We start from the raw sequence: 19,306 nt of genomic DNA, 5'->3' as shown, positions 1-19,306 counted from the left end.
AGGAGAAGAGAGGAAAGGAGAAGAGAAGGACAAAGGAGAAGAGAGGAAAGGAGAAGAGATGGGAAAGGAGAAGAGAGGAAAGGAGAAGAGAGGAGAGGAAAGGAGAAGAGAGGGAGAGGGAGAGGGAAAGGAGAGGGAGAAGGAGAGGGAGAAGGAGAGGGAGAGGAATGGAATAGAGAGAGAGAGAGAGAGGAGAGGAATGGAATAGAGAGGAGAGGAGAAGAGAAGAGAAGAGAGGAATGGAATAGAGAGGAGAGGAGAAGAGAAGAGGAGGAATGGAATAGAGAGAGGAGAGGAGAAGAGAAGAGAGGAATGGAATAGAGAGGAGAGGAGAAGGAGAAGAGAGAGGAATGGAATAGAGAGGAGAGGAGAAGAGAAGAGAGGAATGGAATAGAGAGGAGAGGAGAAGAGAAGAGAGGAATGGATAGAGGAGAGGAGAAGAGAGGATGGAATAGAGGAGAGGAGAGGAGAAGAAGGAATGGAATAGAGAGGAGAGGAGAGGAGAAGAGAAGAGAGGAATGGAATAGAGAGGAGAGGAGAGGAGAAGAGAGGAATGGAATACAGAGGAGAGGAGAAGAGAGGAGAGGAGAAGAGTCGAATGGAATAGAGAGGAGAGGAGAAGAGAGGAATGGAATAGAGAGGAGAGGAGAAGAGAGGAATGGAATAGAGAGGAGAGGAGAAGAGAGGAATGGAATAGAGAGGTGAGGAGAAGAGAAGAGAGGAATGGAATAGAGAGGAGAGGAGAGAAGAGAGAGGAATGGAATAAAGAGGAGAGGAGAAGAGAGGAATGGAAGAGGAGAGGAGAGGAGAGGAGAAGAGAGGAATGGAAAGAGAGGAGAGGAGAGGAGAAAGAGAGGAATGGAATAGAGAGAGAGAGGAGGAGAAGAGAGGAATGGAATAGAGAGAGGAGAGAGAGAATGGAAATAGAGAGGAGAGGAGAGAGAAAGAGAGAGAGGAATGGAATAGAGAGGAGAGGAGAGGAATGGAATACAGAGGAGAGGAGAGGAGAAGAGAGGAATGGAATACAGAGGAGAAGAGAGGAGAGGAGAAGAGAGGAATGGAATACAGAGGAGAAGAGAGAGGAATGGAATACAGAGGAGAGGAGAGGAGATGAATGGAATACAGAGAAGAGGAGAGGAGAAGGCTCGAAAAAGGAGAGAAGTGTGGGGGGGGCACGAGAAAAAGGCAAGAGAGAAAAGGGATAAAGACACAGAAATGAAGAAAGGAAAGGGAAAGGAGAGGGGGGGGGGGAGGAAGAAGCAGAGAAAAGAGGGGAGCAGTAAAAGGTAAAGAGAGGGATATGCGCCATCCACATACATGTATATAAACACACACCAGTTATACAACATGGAAAGAAGAGGTCGAGGCTCCTATATACAGGGTTTATCACAGGGGTCAAAGTACAAAGCAGGAAAAATCAACAATATGAAAAGATTGAATGACACATCCGGCTCATTAGAAACGTTGTGCTCTATACCTGATTATAGTTGATCTATGGTCCAACATCTTATTTTCCTTTCATACATAAAGGAAATTGAGAACTGGTAGAAAGGGCAAGATGATAAATAGGCTTTATTATCCTGACACTGGTATAGTCACTGACCGATCGTTTCTCCTGTTGAATCCATGTCACACATTTACCAATCCCGATTTTTTTGTCCAAGTTTACTAGATACTCCAGGTAAAGTGTTTGAAGCCCTGAGGGAGGGAGACGTTTTCTGGCCTCTGAAACGTGTCAGTGGCCTTTAATTGGGCTTTGAAGGCATTTGGTGCGCTCATTAAGAGTTGCCACCTCATCCCTTTAAACCCAAACAGATAATAATTACACAGGTTCTGTGGCTGATTAAGGTGGTAATTAAACTCACTTGTTGCCTTATCTGCATTTAATTAGCCTCAGAACCTGTGTAATTCAGATGTGTTCAGGTTTTAAGGGATGAGGGGAACCATAGCGCTCATCGGTTAGACTTCATGGTGAATTTTCTCTACATGGGTCACCACGTTTGGCCAGGGGCCTCCCTGTTTTGGTGGAGAGATGCTGAACTTGGGTGACTAAGCCCAAGGAATGACCTCTCTGGAAGTTTGTACCCAGCCCTCGTCTTCACCTCTTTCTGGACTCAACTCCCTGTCCTCAGGGCCCACTAACAGGCCAGGTTTTATGTACTACCTTGGGGAGATGCAGACTAGAATACTGCCATCACCTGTGATGTATTTCAGTTATCTTGCAAACCTGGCCTGTTAGTGGGCCTTGAGGACAGGGCTGATGACCACTGCTTTACTTCATACAACTGACCCAGAAGACGCTCGTAACACCTGCAGCCAGGGCGATTCTCAGGAGCTACTGCACCATCATGACAGCCAAGTACTGAGCATTTTCAGGGAAAGGTCGGTAATGGTTGCACATCTATTTCTTCAATACAGCTTTCCTTGAGCTGAACCACCAAATTCAGGTGTCCCTACAAAGTTCTTATACACTAGGGATGGAATATCGGACCTCATTAACCAGTGTCTGTCCTGCCCGAGATAAACAATTTGGATCCAAATGACAATTTTTCAGAAATTGAAAAGAAGAGCATCTGGTGGGCACAGCACTGGCCGTTCCATATTTTTAGAGCTTTTGATAAAGGAGGCTTATTTTATTGCTCCTGTGGTCATGGCATGCGATCTACACCCCAGACCAGGGCTTCAGTTCCTTTCTAACAAGGCTGCTGTGCCGAGCAGAGGATGCATGGGTGCACAGCGATGCCGCAGAAAGGGCTGCAGAGGGGTTATGTAATCTCCATCACACAGGACAGGAGGGGGTTATGTAACTGCAGGGACACAATTTACCATAGAAGGAACCAGAACATTACATCTCCTTCCCCTCTAGATCTGCATTGAGCCTTACTGAGCAACATGGACCACCTAGTTATGCAATAGAGAGAGTGACACTGACAACCCTAGACGGGGGGATTTTTGTAGAATTTTCCAACGGCTTAAGAGCTACAAAGATAAATTAGAAAAGAGGAACTGACAGTCACCGAAAAAAAACCTTTCAAACTAATCTAAAATAGATCATGGTGTTAATAAAGGTTTACGTCACAGGCCGCTGAGCAAAACTCAGTGTGTGATAGCACCCTCCCAGCTACTGTATTTCTTAAAGGGTTAGTCCACATTTTTTTTTTTTTTTTTTTTTTTTTTTTTTTTTTTTTAAATAGGCAGGTGAGGGTTGGCCGTTTCATCCGTTAGCTTCTTACCATCTGAGGGCACTGATGCCAAGATCCTTCTGCTACATTTCACAGTTCTAACTTTGATAGTCTCAACACGTCAGCTGTAATGTAAAATACATAAAAAAAAAAAAAAAATCCAAGAATGAAAGACAGAACTCTCCAAAGTGGTTGTGGCAGGTGGCGGAGCTGGGAACTCTGCAAAAAGCTCACCACTGGGGCCCCTTAATGATGCTAGCAGCCATCCTCCAATAATGGTCTTGGGTGATCTGGCCCTTTTAGGACAGTGACATACAAGGGAAGTCCATGTCACACCCAACCCTCACACTATGCAATAAAAAACTTTTCACATCATCGTTTGCCTCCCGTAAGGATTAGCAGCATGTAAACTAGTAAAAATGGCAGATATACACTTTATTAGAGATCTAGCAATTCCTTAACAAACCCATTATGGAGAAAATATGGATCCTCCTGAAAATGCTAGTTGCTGGGCTGTTTTGTCGACCTTTCAACTTAAATACATATTGGGTCACAGACTTGGAACAAGTATAAAGATCAGGAAACGTGAAGAAATGTCAAGTCATTATCTGTATATTTCCTCCAAGTCCATTATTTGAAGAATATAGCTTTCAGGAAAAGAATGGCATGGCTCTGGTACACCCAATGTCAGCTCACTGTAATCCTGGGGACCCTAGACCCTAGAAAAGCATGGCATGGCTCTAGGATAACCACTATCTGCTCCTCAGAGATGCCCAGGAAAAGCACAGCATGGCTTTTGGATTACCACTGTTGGCTTTCCATAACTCTAAAAGATGCCCAGCCAAAGATTTGAAATGCCCACTGTTGCCTTCCCATAAGAGATGCCTAGTAAAAAACGTACAGGTCGGCTTTAGGATGCCCACTGTTGGATTTCCATAATTCTAAGAGATGCCCAACCAAAGTTATAAGGAGCTTGAGGGTGGCTTCCCATAAGAGATGCCCAGTAAAAAGTACAGGTTGGCTTTGGGATGCCTATTTTCAGTTTTCCATTAGTCTAAGTCTAAGAGATGCCCAGTGAAGTTCTGAGATGTCCACTGTTGGCTTCCCATAAGAGAGTACAGTCTGGCTTTGGAATGCCCGCGGTAGGCTTCCCATAATACTAAGATGACCAGTAAAATGACCGCATGGCTTTGGTATACCCACTGTCAACTCCCCCTTTATCTTGAGACATCCATTAAAAGAGCTGCTTCCTTATGGATACCTACTGGTAGCTCCCCATAGTTTTGAGATATGCCCATGTGCAGAATGGCTTTGGGGGGCCCAGTCCTAAGGGCAAGGCCAGTGCTACTACTAGGCTAAAAGTAGGCACCCACCTAGGGCACACTCCTGCCTAGGGCGCCCGGCCACTGGTGTACCTACTCTCTTCTCTCTGCAGCAAGCAACTAAACCTCAGCATCAGCAGGCAGCCGCTGCTCCGTTCGCACGTAATGCAAGAGATGCAGTGCCGGCGGAGGACTGTGTGTGTCCTGACACCCAAATGAATGGAAGCAAGCAAACATTATTTGATGGGCGCTGGAGGGGGGGCTGCCTTTGATGGGCGCTGGAGGGGGGGCTGCCTTTGATGGGCGCTGGAGGGGGGGCTGCCTTTGATGGGCGCTGGAGGGGGGGCTGCCTTCGATGGGCGCTGGAGGGGGGCTGCCTTCGATGGGCGCTTCATTAAAAAAGTGGGGTATACATGGGCAGGGAAAAGAGGGTCAGGTGTGAGGCTGGGGGGGTCAAAAGTAGGTTTCGCCTAGGGCAGTGATGGCGAACCTTGGCACCCCAGATGTTTTAGAACTACATTTCCCATGATGCTCATGCACTCTGCAGTGTAGATGAGTATCCTGGGAATTGTAGTTGCAAAACATCTGGAGTGCCAAGGTTCGCCATCACTGGCCTAGGGTGTCAAAAATCCTTGCACCAGCCCTGCCTAAGGGGACCCATAAAAAGTGCTTGCCTTTGGGATACAACTTTAGAATGCCACTGTTAGCTCCCCATAACTCAGAGATATACCCAACAGAAATGCAGACTGGCTTTAGGGTGCCCGGTCTTTAGGGACATTCATTAAAAGTGCTGCTTGCCTTTGGGATATCACTCTTAGCTCCTCCATAATCCTAAGAGATGCCCAATAAAAGTACAGAATTGCTATGTGATGCCCACTGTTATGCCCCCATAAACCTAAGAGATGTGTTAAAGCCTCCCGGTGAACATGACTGCCAAAACAGTTATTTTCAAAAAGACCAAATATGACATAGGAAGCCTTCAGCCAGCAGTTTGGTAGACCACATTAGGGTTTGTAGTTCCCCAGCACCAACGACTTGCCCATAGCTAGTTCACCCAAATGTATTCTGTAACATCTGGCAAGGAAAAGGGTTAAGAGATGTGATTTTAAGCTTGGGCGGAAATCACGTCTGACTCACCACAAAGCTGAATATATTCAAAGAAACGTGTGAATAGTTCCTCAGCCCTCATTGTGACACACAAGCTTGTCATGCCATTCTCGTCACACGACTGGCAGATCACAAGAGTCTCCTTTCTGGGTCACTGTAATAAAACGCGGCATGGTGCTCACCGCAGTCTAAGAACACACGTGTCCATCCAGAGAGCGCCGTCTATTATATTGCAGCTTGAGGATAATTATAGCAGACTGTTATTAAAGAAAAACCAGGAGCGGATCAAACACCAGAGACTCAGATGCAGCTCTGCCTTGATTTACAGGAGGGGCTTCTAGAAAGATCTGATCCGTTCCATTCTCCGCTGTCTGTGCTGCTGCATAAGATCTTCCATCACTAGACACCATTCATTACAAACATAATCAGTAGCCACAACCTTCCAACAGAACTCCAGCCAAACACAAACAGAAAAAAATGAATAGTCCATTAAAAGATAAAGTAACAAAACCAGCTTTTGCTGCAATATTCATCTTCAATCCAGAGACTTCCCCTGCAGTACTCACTTTCTGTCACTAGATGTCTTCATTCAGCATAATTAAACCCTGGTTGTTCTGCACCCAACCCCAGCATGTGAGTGGACATTGAAAGGAAAAGCAGCACAGAGATGAGCTCATCACTCTGCTTTTTCCTCCTATCAGTATGCTTCTTCTCAGCACATGAGCTGACTGGCTATTTGTGTTGCTTCTTTTCATACTCCAGCCCTGCTGTATAGGGACTAATACCAGGTCATGTGTGTACTTACAGTACTTGTATTAAAAAGAAATACATGTAACTACTTCCCGCCCATAGTACGTCCTCGAGTTTCAGTGGTTATACAGGGATCAGGGTCGGTGCTACCACTAGGCAAACTAGGCACTCGCCTAGGGCGCACATAGCGTGGTGTACCTACTCTTCTCTCTGCAGCAAGCAACTAAATCTCAGCATCAGCAGGCAGCTGCCGCTCTGTTTGCACATTGGGGGTTATTTACTAAAAGAAAATCCACTTTGCACTGCAAGTGCACTTGGAAGTGCAGTCGCCGTAGATCCGAGGGGGATATGCAAGGAAAAAAAAAAGCAGCATTTTAGCTTGCACATGATTGGATGATAAAATCAGCAGATCTTCCACTCATTTCAGATCTACCCCTTAGTTTTAGAGTGACTGCACTTCCAACTGCACTTGCAGTGCAAAGGGGATTTGCGTTTTCGGAAATAACCCCCATATTGTCAGAGGCGCAGCGGCGGCGGAGGAATGTGTCCTGACTCCCGAATGAATGGAAGCAAGCAAAAATTCATTGATGGGCGCCGGTGAGGCTGCATGCAATGGGCACTTCATTAAAAAGGTGAGGTATACACGGGCAGGATAAAGGGGTGGAGTCAAGGCTGGGGCAGAAAAAATTTGGTTTAGTCTAGGGCAGTGATGGCGAACCTTGGCACCCCAGATGTTTTGGAACTACATTTCCCATGATGCTCAACTACACTCCGGAGTAAATGAGCATCATGGGAAATGTAGTTTAAAAACATCTGGGGTGTCAAGGTTCGCCATCACTGGTCTAGGGTGTCAAAAATCCTTGCACTAGCCCTGACAGTGATGATGGGTGCACCTACAGGCATCGTCATTCTCCCCCCCCCCCCCCCATTTGTTGGCATCACCCCCCCATATGTTTGTGTCATTCCCCCCCCCAATTTGTTGGTGTAATCCCCCCCCCCCCCACAATTTGTTGGTGTTATTATTAGGAGGAATAGTGCCCCAAGGGCCTGATAAAAGCAAGCAAAGGGCTGCATCTGGCCCTTAGGCCACAGCTTGGAGACCACTGCTCTAGGATATCCACTCTAAGCTCCCCTTAAATCTAAAAAGATGACCAGTAGAAGTATGTTATTGCTCTGGGCTGCCCACTTTTAGCTCACCATAATCTTAAGTGATGCCCAGTAAAAGTGCGGGACCACCTTGGGATGCCCACTGTGAGCTCCTCCCAATGTGCATTAGAAGCTTCAGCAAGTCTGATAGAAACCACCTCATTTCCTGACTGGAGGACATCCAGCATCAGCTAGCCATTCCCTCCCCAGCGTTACTCTCCCTGGCCTGCCCCCTTTTCATTCAATGGATTTCAGTCCTTTCATTAATGGAGGCTCAGCATCGCAGGTGGGCATTACCCAGACCAGCCTGCCTAGGAATGCCCACACATCCAGAGTGACGCCCGCCCATCAAGGTATTTTGATATTTTGCATCAACTTCCTCCCACAAGCCAGCCCATTGCTTATATCAGGAGGACTGAAGGTCCTTGCTAGGTGTACTGAGGCAGGGTGCTGTGATGTGTTCTACAAGCTAGATACAGCAACCAGATGGCCCCTCCCACCAGCCACAATCTGCCTGCATTGCATAGGGATGCATTGAGACCTAGTGATGAGGTCAGTGGGTGTAAATTTATTTATTTTTTACTTTATTTTAAATGTCACATCATGATATTTCATCCATTTCTTTTCACCAGTGTGATGGGATGTACAGACATGAGTTAGGTTGTGGTGCAGTGCATAAAAAACACAGACATACCGCATGACAACACAGCACTGTGGGGTAACTTGTGTACTTGGAAATCAATTGATTTCTATGGCTGGGTTCACACTTGTGCGATCACGTGAAGTCTGTGCGATGCAAATTCAGCCAAACTGTATAGCTGAAATCGCATCAAAATGGTGCAGGACCTTTTTTTTTTTTTTTTTAGTCCACACTGGAATCGGATCGCATTGGGTGTTCAATCCTATGCAATCCGATTCCTGCATCATTTCACAGTTCGCACTGCGAACCGACCTGGGGGTGTCATTAACTTTAGATTGACACTCGCAGCGGTTGGCAGCGGGCAGTGTGAACCAGCACCGAATCGCACCAGTGTGAACCCAGCCTAAATGCCCTTTTGACAAACCTGCGTTAACCCTTACAAATAAAAAACACACGTTACCTCGCATGGTATGAAGTCAGAACTGCTACATGATTAGCACAAGCAGCAGATCCAGTTTACCCAGCAGTGTGCTGCTCAGATGTGGCTTGTGCAGTCCCCTGTAATGACCAATAATGGCCAGCAGAGGTCCATGTAAAGACCAAGTCACAGCCATGTGGCAAAAACTTTTCTATGACCTTCACAGGGACCCTAAAAGGACCTTTAAATTTCAGGCTGCTAGAAAAGAACTTTTTTTTGTTTAAATATTACCATGGGGGCAAAAAGTCCCAGATTCCAAGGCAACTAGAACCCAGCCAGCAGAGACAGGGTTAACCAGCACAACACGTGAGCGTGTCTGGCCACCGATCGCCTCAATCATTAACAAGGACATTGAATGGCGCGGTGTATCAGCTGTATGGCATTAAATATACATAGAAATGATGACCCTGCACCTGCCTCACCCGTCAGGAGGGTTAGTGTGCACTTTATTTACTAAACAGACGATCAAACAACGATTGTACATACTGCCAATATTGCATCGGAAAGTTCCACTGTGTTTATATATTCCCAACATAATGCCTAGACCTTGTAAGAAGTACATAGGACTATTCACCTTGGCCTTAGCTCAAAGGAGCTTACAATCTAAAGCCAACACCATCAGGGCTGCTCTGACCAGAAGCTGTGCCTGTGGATTGTGGAAGGAAAACACAAAGGAGGAAAGCTCTGATCCCAGGACTGCGGTGCTGCAAGAGCACATTACTGCCTCACCGCCCATAATAAACAACACTGAGCATGCTTTAGTCTACAAGCACTACAAGTCCCAGTCTGCTATAAAAAGGAACTATAACCCCAATCTAGGTGGTCCCAGTATACCATAATACCCCGATCTAGGTGGTCCCAGTATACCATAATACGTATTACACCCCGCTCAAAGCAATCCCAGTATACCATAAACGGACTATACCCCAATCTAGGGGATCCCAGTATACCAAGTTTTATACCCTAATAAAAGCAATCCCTGTATACTATAAAAAGAACTATACCCTGATCTAGGTAATCCCCATAAAAGAGGACCATACCCCAATCTAGGTAATCCCAGTATACCATAAAATGGGGACTATACCTGAATCTAGGTAATCCCAGTATACCATAAAATGGGGACTATACCTGAATCTAGGTGATCCCAGTATACCATAAAAAGAGGACTATATCCCAATCTAGGTGATCCCTGTATACCATAAAAAGAGGACTATATCCCAATCTAGGTGATCCCTGTATACCATAAAAAGAGGACTATATCCCAATCTAGGTGATCCCTGTATACCATAAAAAGAGGACTATATCCCAATCTAGGTGATCCCTGTATACCATAAAAAGAGGACTATATCCCAATCTAGATGATCCCAGTATACCATAAAAAGAGGACTATATCCCAATATAGGCAATCCCAGTATACCCAAAAAAGGGGGACTATACTCCAATCTAGGTAATCCCTGTATAACATAAAAGGGGACTATACTCCAATCTAGGCGATTCTCAGTTGCTGCAGCACTGCAAGTATGGGGGGGGGGGGGAGTGCTGATCCCATCACAGATGAACTACAAGTCTCAGCATACAATACCTATATTCCAGGGTGTTGTGGCACCATAAGTAAAAGCAAGCCATGACAAAGTCTAAACCCCAGGCTTAGACTGTTAAAGACTTAATGGCATGCTGATACTTGTAGTTCTTCAACCCCTGCTAATATCAGGCTACTGGCTGTACTGTAATACATCATTATGAATGAGTGATACATATACAATATGATGCAATGTAACTATGAATAGATAGGAGTCATTAATATAAATAAAAACAATGAAATGATAGTCATAGTATAAAAAAGGATAACGTGATGCAATGTAACTATAAAGTATGAGGCGTTATGGTACAAAAAAAAAAAAAAACACAAAAACCCCCCAAAGTAACTATGAATAGGAGTTGCAGAAAGAAATCATTGAAATACAATATAACAAATTAAAAACAAAGCGCTAAAATAAGGAATCGCAGAAATACAATGCAACAACGAATGAATAGGAGCTCTAGTGAGAAATACTATTCCTCCCATTAACACATGGTTACATTGTATTTCCATGTTTTCTTACTACTGTATATCTCCAGATTCATTTATGGTTACATTGTATTTCCATTATTCATTACTATTCCTCCTATTAACACATGGTTACATTGTAAGGAATCCTAGAAATACAATGTAATTTTAGTAATAAAACAATGTGATACAATGTAACTAGGAATGAATAGTGGTGATATACATCTATGAATAGATGATGGAGATACAATGTATGAATGATTGGAAGAGATGTCGGGGTGTGTTGGGTGAACGGTGTGAGTGGCGGAGGAGATGGGACAGGTGCTGTGCGATGATGATCATGATAGAGAAATATATATATATATATATATATATAAATAAATATGAGAAGGGGGCACACAGTGGTGTATATAGGAAGGGGGCACACAGTGGTGTATATATATATATATATATATATATATATATATATATATATATATATAGGAAGGGGGCACACAGTGGTGTATATATATATATATATATATATATAGGAAGGGGGCACACAGTGGTGTGTGTGTGTATATATATATATATATATATATATATATATATATATATATATAAAAAGAAGGGGGCACACAGTGGTATATAAGAAAGGGGCACACAGTGGTGTGTATATATAGCAAGGGGGCACACAGTGGTGGGTGTGGGTATGTGTGTATATATATATATATATATATATATATATATATATAAGAAGGGGGGCACACAGTGGTATATATATATATATATATATATAGGAAGGGGGCACACAGTGGTGTGTATATATAAGAAGGGGGCACACAGTGGTATATAAGAAAGGGGCACACAGTGGTGTGTATATATAAGAAGGGGGCACACAGTGGTATATAAGAAAGGGGCACACAGTGGTATATAAGAAAGGGGCACACAGTGGTGTACATAAATAGGAAAGGGGCACACAGTGGTGTACATAAATAGGAAAGGGGCACACAGTGTTGTAATGCCGGCGGTGCTCTTACCCTCCAGCCAGGAGGTGTAGTAGGGTGTCCTTGCTCGGTGCCATGTCTCGGGGACGGATGTGTGTCTCTCAGGCTCTCATGCTCTCTCCTCCCCCCCGGGCTCCCCGCACTGTCACTCCTCTGACCGGCAGAAGCCGGTTTTCTCTCCGCAGCCGGGCTGGTGATCTCGCGTCATCCGAGCCGGGAGGGGGTGTGCTGCCGTGACAGCGACGGAGGGGCGGGGCCAAAGGGGGTACTGGCGGCCCCGAGCCATAGAGAAGAGAGGGGGCGCGGCGGGGGCGTTGTCCGTGACGTCAGAGACGAGCTTGCCGAAAGTTGCAAGGTGTGCGGTCCAATTACAGCGAGGGAGGGAGGGGGGGAGGGGTGACCACATGTCACTGTCATAGAAGAATCCACTGCCTGCCATATCCATCTACTGTATTATACACCCCATACATTGTATTCTTCTATACTCATCCTAGTATATTATATTAGTGTATATCATATTATGTACATTGTGTATTATATTTTATATATAATGAGTGTATATCGGAATGGTATATTATGTATACTGTATGTTATATTTCATATTATATATACTGTGTATTATATCATGCGCAAAAAATAATAAAAATAAGGGCCTTATTACATTAGTTAATTAGAAAAATAATTGAAATGTACCATCATCCAAAATTAGACAAAAAAAGGGGTTAGGAGGCCTGGCTCCCATATCAGGCCCCCCAAAGACAAAAGCGAGCTAGCGGACTGTTACGGTACATATAGAGGTGTGAACAACAAAGTAGTTAAACCAAGATAAAATACAAACAACGTTTATTTAAGTGATAGAACCATTTCATAACATAAAAGATATTACAAGTGGTGACGTATTTCTACTAGTTTCGCGCGACATGAGCTTCTTCAGGAAATATATATGTCTATAAAAAAAATGCAGATATAGTACATTAGACAGGAATATTTTGAACAATTAAAATGCAATATAAAAAAGCATAGAAGGGAAAAGGTAAATAACGCACAAAGTGGCTCTTACCCCCAACGGTGTACCAACACTACGCCTAAAAGACCCCGGGAAGGTCTCCCCCGGCAACTGGGGGGGAATTAAGGACAGACAGGTCGGCATCTGGGTAAAAAATATATATAGAGTATACCTGTGTTAGAAGAGACTGATCATATCCTAATCTAATGGGCCAGGTGATAAGGGCAAACAGCCTACATAACCACAGAGTTGATCTCAGTGAAAACACCATGATAAAGTGATATATGTGAATAAAGTGCAGGTACTAAGTGCTATGGGGATGTCTAATGTTCCAGTGAAATACAAATACAAAAGTGAATTGGTGAAGGGAGGAGAGAAAAAAAGGGGAAAAATTTTAAATTTTTAAAAAATAAATTTTTTATTTTATATTGCATTCTAATTGTTCAAAATATTCCTATCTAATGTACTATATCTGCATTTTTTTTATAGACGTATATATTTCCTGAAGAAGCTCATGTCGAGCGAAACTAGTAGAAATACGTCACCACTTGTACTAGCTTATATGTTGTGAAATGGTTTTATCACTTAAATAAACTTTGTTTGTATTTTATCTTGGTTTAACTACTTTGTTGTTCACACCTCTATATGTACCGTAACAGTCCGCTAGCTCGCTTTTGTCTTTGGGGGGCCTGATATGGAAGCCAGGCCTCCTAACCCCTTTTTTTGTGTATTATATCATGTTATATACATTGTATATTGTGCTATATCATAGATACTGAATGTTATATCATATTATATATATTGGGGGTTATTTACGAAAGGCAAATCCACTTTGTACTGCAAGTGCACTAGAAGTGCAGTCCCTGTAAATCTAAGAGGTAGATCTGAAATGAGGGGAAGCTCTGCTGATTTTATCATCCAATCATGTGCAAGCTAAAATGCTGTTTTTTATTTTCCTTGCATGTCCCCCTCAGATCTACAGCGACTTTACTTCCAAGTCCACTTGCAGTGCAAAGTGGATTTGTCTTTCGTAAATAACCCCCATTGCCTACAAGGCATTTTTTGTATTATATTACGCACACTATGGGGGTTATTTACTAAAGGAAAATCCACTTTGCACTGAGAGTGCACTTGGAAGTAAAGTCGCTGTAGATCCAAGGGGGACATGCAAGGAAAATAAAAAACAGCATTTTAGCTTGCACATGATTGGATGATAAAATCAGCAGAGCTTCCCCTCATTTCAGCTCTACCCCTTAGATTTAGAGCAACTGCACTTCCAAGTGCACTTTCAGTGCAAAGTGGATTTGCCTTTCGGAAATAACCCCCAGTGTGTGATACAATGAAATAATCACTGATAAGCGTTATACATATAAATGATACAATGTTATAGAATATTAGCAGGAAGCCACTCTTCACAAAGAAAAGTCCGCAGCTACAAATCCTGCAGCTGCTTTTAATAAGAGAACGCTAATATCCCGTACACGCGGTCGGACATTCCGACTACAAAATCCGTCAGATTTTTTCTGACGGATTTTGGCCCAAACTTGTCTTGCATACACACGGTCGCACAAAGTTGTCGGAAAATCTGATCGCTCAGAACGCGGTGACTTAGAACGCGTACAACGGGACTATAAAGAGGCCAGTAGCCAATAGCTTTCCCCTCGTAATTTATTCTGAGCATGTGTGGCACTTTGTCTGTCGGAATTGTCTACACACGATCGGAATTTAAACGATCGGATTTTGTTGTCAGAAAATTTTAGATCCGGCTCTCAAACTTTGTGTGTCGGAAATTCCGACAGAAAAGGTCAGATTGAACCCACACACGATCGGATTTTCTGACAATAAGATCTGATCGCACATTTTCCATAGGAAAGTCAGACCGTGTGTACAGGGCATCACTGTACCTGTCCGAGGATCCAGCTCTGTCCTCACCCAAACTGGTTCTTTACTGGTCACCGGGTCCCCAGCACCGACATTAATAATGTGGGAAGCAGACTGTGAGTGAGCTCTTAACTGCTGAGCTCAGAGCTACTGCATCAGGGGAGAAAAATAGCATGTGGGGGGGGGGGGGCGTCGTTGAATCAGAAAAAGATGTCCCTCCTGTGATGGCAGAAGTGAGCAATAAGAGCTGGGCCTCTCTAAGCAACGTCCTACAATTATTCCACTTAGGCTTCAGGAGGTAGATAAGTGGCCTACACCTATGGCAAGGGCATTATTCAACTTCAGCCCGATCTGCAGAGTTTGTTGTTAACTACAGACACATTTTATCTGCATAGGTGTTTTTTGGTAAAGGTGAACTAACCCTTAACCACCCCCCCCCCCCCCCCGGCCACTGCACATATATGGCCAGGCTTCCTCCTTCTGAGTGGATACTCAGGAACGTCCCTCAGAAGGAGGGGGATCGCGCGTGCGTGCCCACGCAGCAGCGCGATCCCGATGCGCTCGCGTAACCCGGACACAATGCATCTCCGATCGGCAGGAGGGCTCTGTGATTGGCCCTCCTGATCACATGATGGCTGTGTCCGATCACAGCTGTCATGTGATGTAAACAGAGAGCTGGTTGCTAGGTGATCGGCTCTCCTCTCCTTACACGGAAGCTGTCAGGAGAGCTGTGAGGATCGCTGCAGCCGGCCAGCGATCAGTGAGTATGAGCTGTTTTTTTACAGCTTTTTACACACTGATCACCGGCACAGCGTCCCCACACATGTAATCACACACAAGGGGTTATTTACTAAAGGAAAATCCACTTTGCACTGCAAGTGCACTTGGAAGTAAAGTCGCTGTAGATCCAAGGGGGATATGCAAGGAAAATTAAAAAAAAACAGCATTTTAGCTTGCACATGATTGTATGATAAAATCAGCAGAGCTTCCCCTCATTTCAGATCTACCCCTTAGATTTGGAGCGACTGCACTTCCAAGTGCACCTTCAGTGCAAAGTGGATTGTATATATCCCCCATAGTGTCATCTAAATAGTGTCTCCAAAACACTGTCCCCACACAGTAAAAACAGCTGTCCCTCACAAATGTAACACTAAAATCATATGTCCCAATGATGATATGCACAGACATGTCAGTGATCACACAAACCAATTAATTATTATACACTTAACAGGATTTTTTTTTTTACCAAAGACATGCAGCAGAATACATTTTGGCTTCAACTTATGACAAAATTCAATTTTATTGGATTTTTTTTTTTTTTACAGAAAGTAGAAAACATTTTTTTTTTCAAAATGTCCTCTCTTTTTTTTTGTTTATGTCGCAAAAAAAAAAAATTGATTTGTGAATAAAAACCACCAAAAGAAAGCTCTATTTGTGTGAACAAAATGATAAAAATGTCATTTGGGTACAGCGTTGCATGACAGCACAATTCTTATTGAAAGTGCGAGAGCAATGGAAGCTGAAAATTGGTCTGGGCAGGGAGGGAGTGAAAGTGCCCAGTAAGCAAGTGGTTAAAGGTATATGGGACATTGAGGAACTACAAGTCCCAGTAAGTCACACCAGTTGAGCTTCCTTTTGGAGCAGATAGGGATAATGGTCATCTGGGTGTTAGTGAACTACTAATCTCAGCTGGCCTGGCTGGCACGGCACTTCTGGGACTTGTGGTTACAGAGCAGTATTTGTATCAGACTTAAAGAGGAAGTAAACCCTGATGGATTGTACTTCCTCTTTGCTTCCCTGCAAAGGTAAAGCATTATGGGCTACTATGCATTGCATAGTAACCCATTATGTGTCACTTACCTGACACAGGAGCCAGCAATGTCACCGATGTCCCCTCTTCTATGAAGCGTCCATCTTCCTTCCAGGTATCGCAGCTCCGGCACTGTGATGGCTGGAGCCACGATGACATCACTGTGTGGGAGCCACTGCTAACGGCATGATCGCTGTTAGCAACGGCACACTCATTGCGCCTGCGCGCCGCTGTCTACAGTGTCTGTCTTTTGCAAATATCTCCTTAACCGTGTAGGTTTAGGAGATATTTCTTGCACCTACAGGTAAGCCTTAATCTAGACTTACCTGTAGGTCAAAGTGGTCTGTAAGGGTTTACAACCACTGTAATTCAAACCTCTTGATCCATCCAATGACACCTGTATGTGACGGCCTGTAGGGGAGGCGGACAAAAATGAGCATGTCCTACATTTCCAAAATATTTCCAGTATGTTGTAGGTAGGTGGGCACTTCTAATTTATTTTCTTCCTGGTGTTACATGATAAAAAGCCACTAAAAAGCTATCTACCCCTGCATGTGACATATACCGAGACACAAAATCTACAGACTGCTCCACCCTGAGGGGTTATTTGGGGAAACTGCTGATCAGTACAGTTCTAACAAATAGATTTACTATGTGTTATAAGATAAGGGTGCAGGCTGCTTTACACACCGACTCACAAAGGAATGGATGAGGAGGATTGGGTTCAAGAAGACTGATTGTATTATATTATATTTTGGGTGAAAAAGGCCAGAGCATTGACAATGAGAAGGCCTCCTAGATGAGTATTAGGTTAAAGCGGGAGTCCGCCGGGAGTCCGCGTTTTTTTTTTTTTTTAAAAGCCAGCAGCTACAAATACTGCAGCTGCTGACTTTTAAAACAGTGACACTTACCTGTCCAGCGCGCCCGCGATGTCGGCACCCGAAGCCGATCTCTCGATCGTCTCTCGGGTGCTGCCGCCTCCATCTTGGGTATGGGAATCAGGAAGTGGAGCCTTTCGGCTTCATTTCCCGGTTCCCTACTGCGCATGCGCGAGTCGCGCTGCGCAATAAGGATGGACCCGCTGCCTCTGGGATCTGTGTGTTTCCCAGCAGGCAGCGGGGGACTTTCGGAAAGGGGCATAATCTACGCCCCTTTCAGCAGAGAGCTATCCCGGAAGTGGGTGCAGATAACTGTACTGTACAGGTACCTGCACCCCCCTCCCCCCTGAAAGGTGCCAATTGTGGCGCCGGAGGGGGGGAGGAATCCAATGAGCGGAAGGTCCACTTTAGGGTGGACCTCCGCTTTAACAGCCCAGCCTTTTTGAGTTATAGATAGCGGAGGCTTAATTGGTGGTCAGTGGGAAGAATGCCTCTTACATTGATGGTCAATGGGAAGAATGACCCTTATATTGGTGGTCAGTGGGAAGAAAGCCTCTTGCATTGGTGGTCAGTGGGAAGAATATCCCTTACAGTGAAGGTCAGTGGGAAGAATATCCCTTACATTGGAGATCAGTGGGAAGAATGTTTTCTACATTGATGGTCAGTGGGAAGTATGCTCTTTACATTGGTGGTGAATGGGAAGAATGTTCTTTACTTTGAGGGCCAGTGGGAAGAATGCTCCTTACATTGGTGCTCAGTGGGAAGAATGCTCCTTACATTGGTGCTCAGTGGGAAGAATGCTCCTTATATTGGTGACCAGTGGGAAAAATTCACTGACGCAGAATTTCACTGACATTGGTGACCACTGACCACTGGGTCGAATTAGACTTACATTGGTGACCAGTGGAAAGGATGTTCTTTACATTGATGATCAGTGGGAAGAATATCCCTTACATTGGTGATAATTGGGAAAATGCTCCTTACATTGGTGCTCATTGGGAATAATTCTCATTACATGGGTGTTTGGTGGGAAGAATATCCCTTACATTGGTGGTCAGTGGAAATAATATCCCTTACATTGGTGATAATTTGGAAGAATGCTCTTTACATTGATGGTCAGTGGGAAGAATGTCCCTTACATTGGTGATCAGTAAAAAAAAAATGATGGTGTCAATGGTTACATACCTGAGAAAAGCCATTCTAGCATGTGGCTGTGAAGGTGTAATGGACACTGTAGAGTTTTCCCGAGAGTTGGCCTGCAGTTTAGACCTGAGCAGGCCTGAGGCATATACTGCAGGTGCTCTCATTTAACCTGTTCCTGCCCACCCTATAGCCAAAAGACGGCTACAGCACGGCTCTTTAGTTCTGGGAGGACGTCCGATAATGTGCTCCCACATGCGCGGCTCATGCGCACCTCCTGCTTGCCCCCCTGGGGCATACATCGGGTGTGCTCTCTGACCACTGTGTCCTTTGGATATAGCTGATCACAGATTGCGGTAAAGGGCCAATCACATCAGCCCTTTTCCATGTGATCAGCTGTGTCCAATCACAGCTGGTCACATGTAAACAGACTTGCAGGTTATTGTCATTCCTTTTCTCACATGCGATCTCTATGTGAGGAAAGGAGAGCCGATAACTGGCAATTCTGACAAGACACAGTACATTGTTTGCACTGATCATCAGTGCCTTGATTATCAGTTCAGCCCAATCAGTGCTGCCTATCAGTGCTACCTATCAGTGCCCATCAGTGCTGCCTATCAGTGCCCATTAGTGCTGCCTATCAATGCCTATCAGTACTGCCTATCAGTGCCAATCAGTGCCCATCAATGCTGTCTATCAGAGCCTGTCAGTGCCTCCTCATCAGTGCCCATCAGTGCATCTGATCAGTGATGCCTCATAAGTGCAGCCTCATCAGTGCTCAGCGGTGCAGCCTCATCGTGCTCAGTGGTGAAGAAGAAAAATTACGTATTTGCAAAATTTTATGACAGAAAAATGTTTTTCTTTTCAAAATTTATTTTTTTCTGTTTGTTTTGGTCTTTTTTGGTTGCCTTTTTTCCCTTATTCCTCCCATTT

The 19,306-nt window shown here is 44.4% G+C and overlaps 1 protein-coding gene across 1 annotated transcript in view; it reads right to left on the bottom strand.

Moving 5' to 3' along the window:
- SLC25A33 (solute carrier family 25 member 33) overlaps window positions 1–11,892 on the bottom strand; it is a 52,801-nt gene extending 40,909 nt beyond the window's left edge. The window contains exon 1 of the mRNA XM_077458039.1: window positions 11,692–11,892. Within this exon, the coding sequence (XP_077314165.1) occupies window positions 11,692–11,735 (44 nt within the window). The 5' untranslated portion in view covers window positions 11,736–11,892. The remainder of the gene's footprint in view (window positions 1–11,691) is intronic.
- Window positions 11,893–19,306: the final 7,414 nt, after the last annotated feature.

The sequence above is a fragment of the Lithobates pipiens genome, unplaced genomic scaffold (genome assembly GCF_037356315.1).
Source record: "Lithobates pipiens isolate NorthernLeopardFrog02 unplaced genomic scaffold, aLitPip1_a1.2 Scaffold_27, whole genome shotgun sequence".
Classification (NCBI taxonomy): Eukaryota; Metazoa; Chordata; class Amphibia; order Anura; family Ranidae; genus Lithobates; species Lithobates pipiens.
The sequence above is the reverse complement of the archived record's forward strand: the minus strand, read 5'-3'. Positions and strand labels throughout refer to the sequence as shown.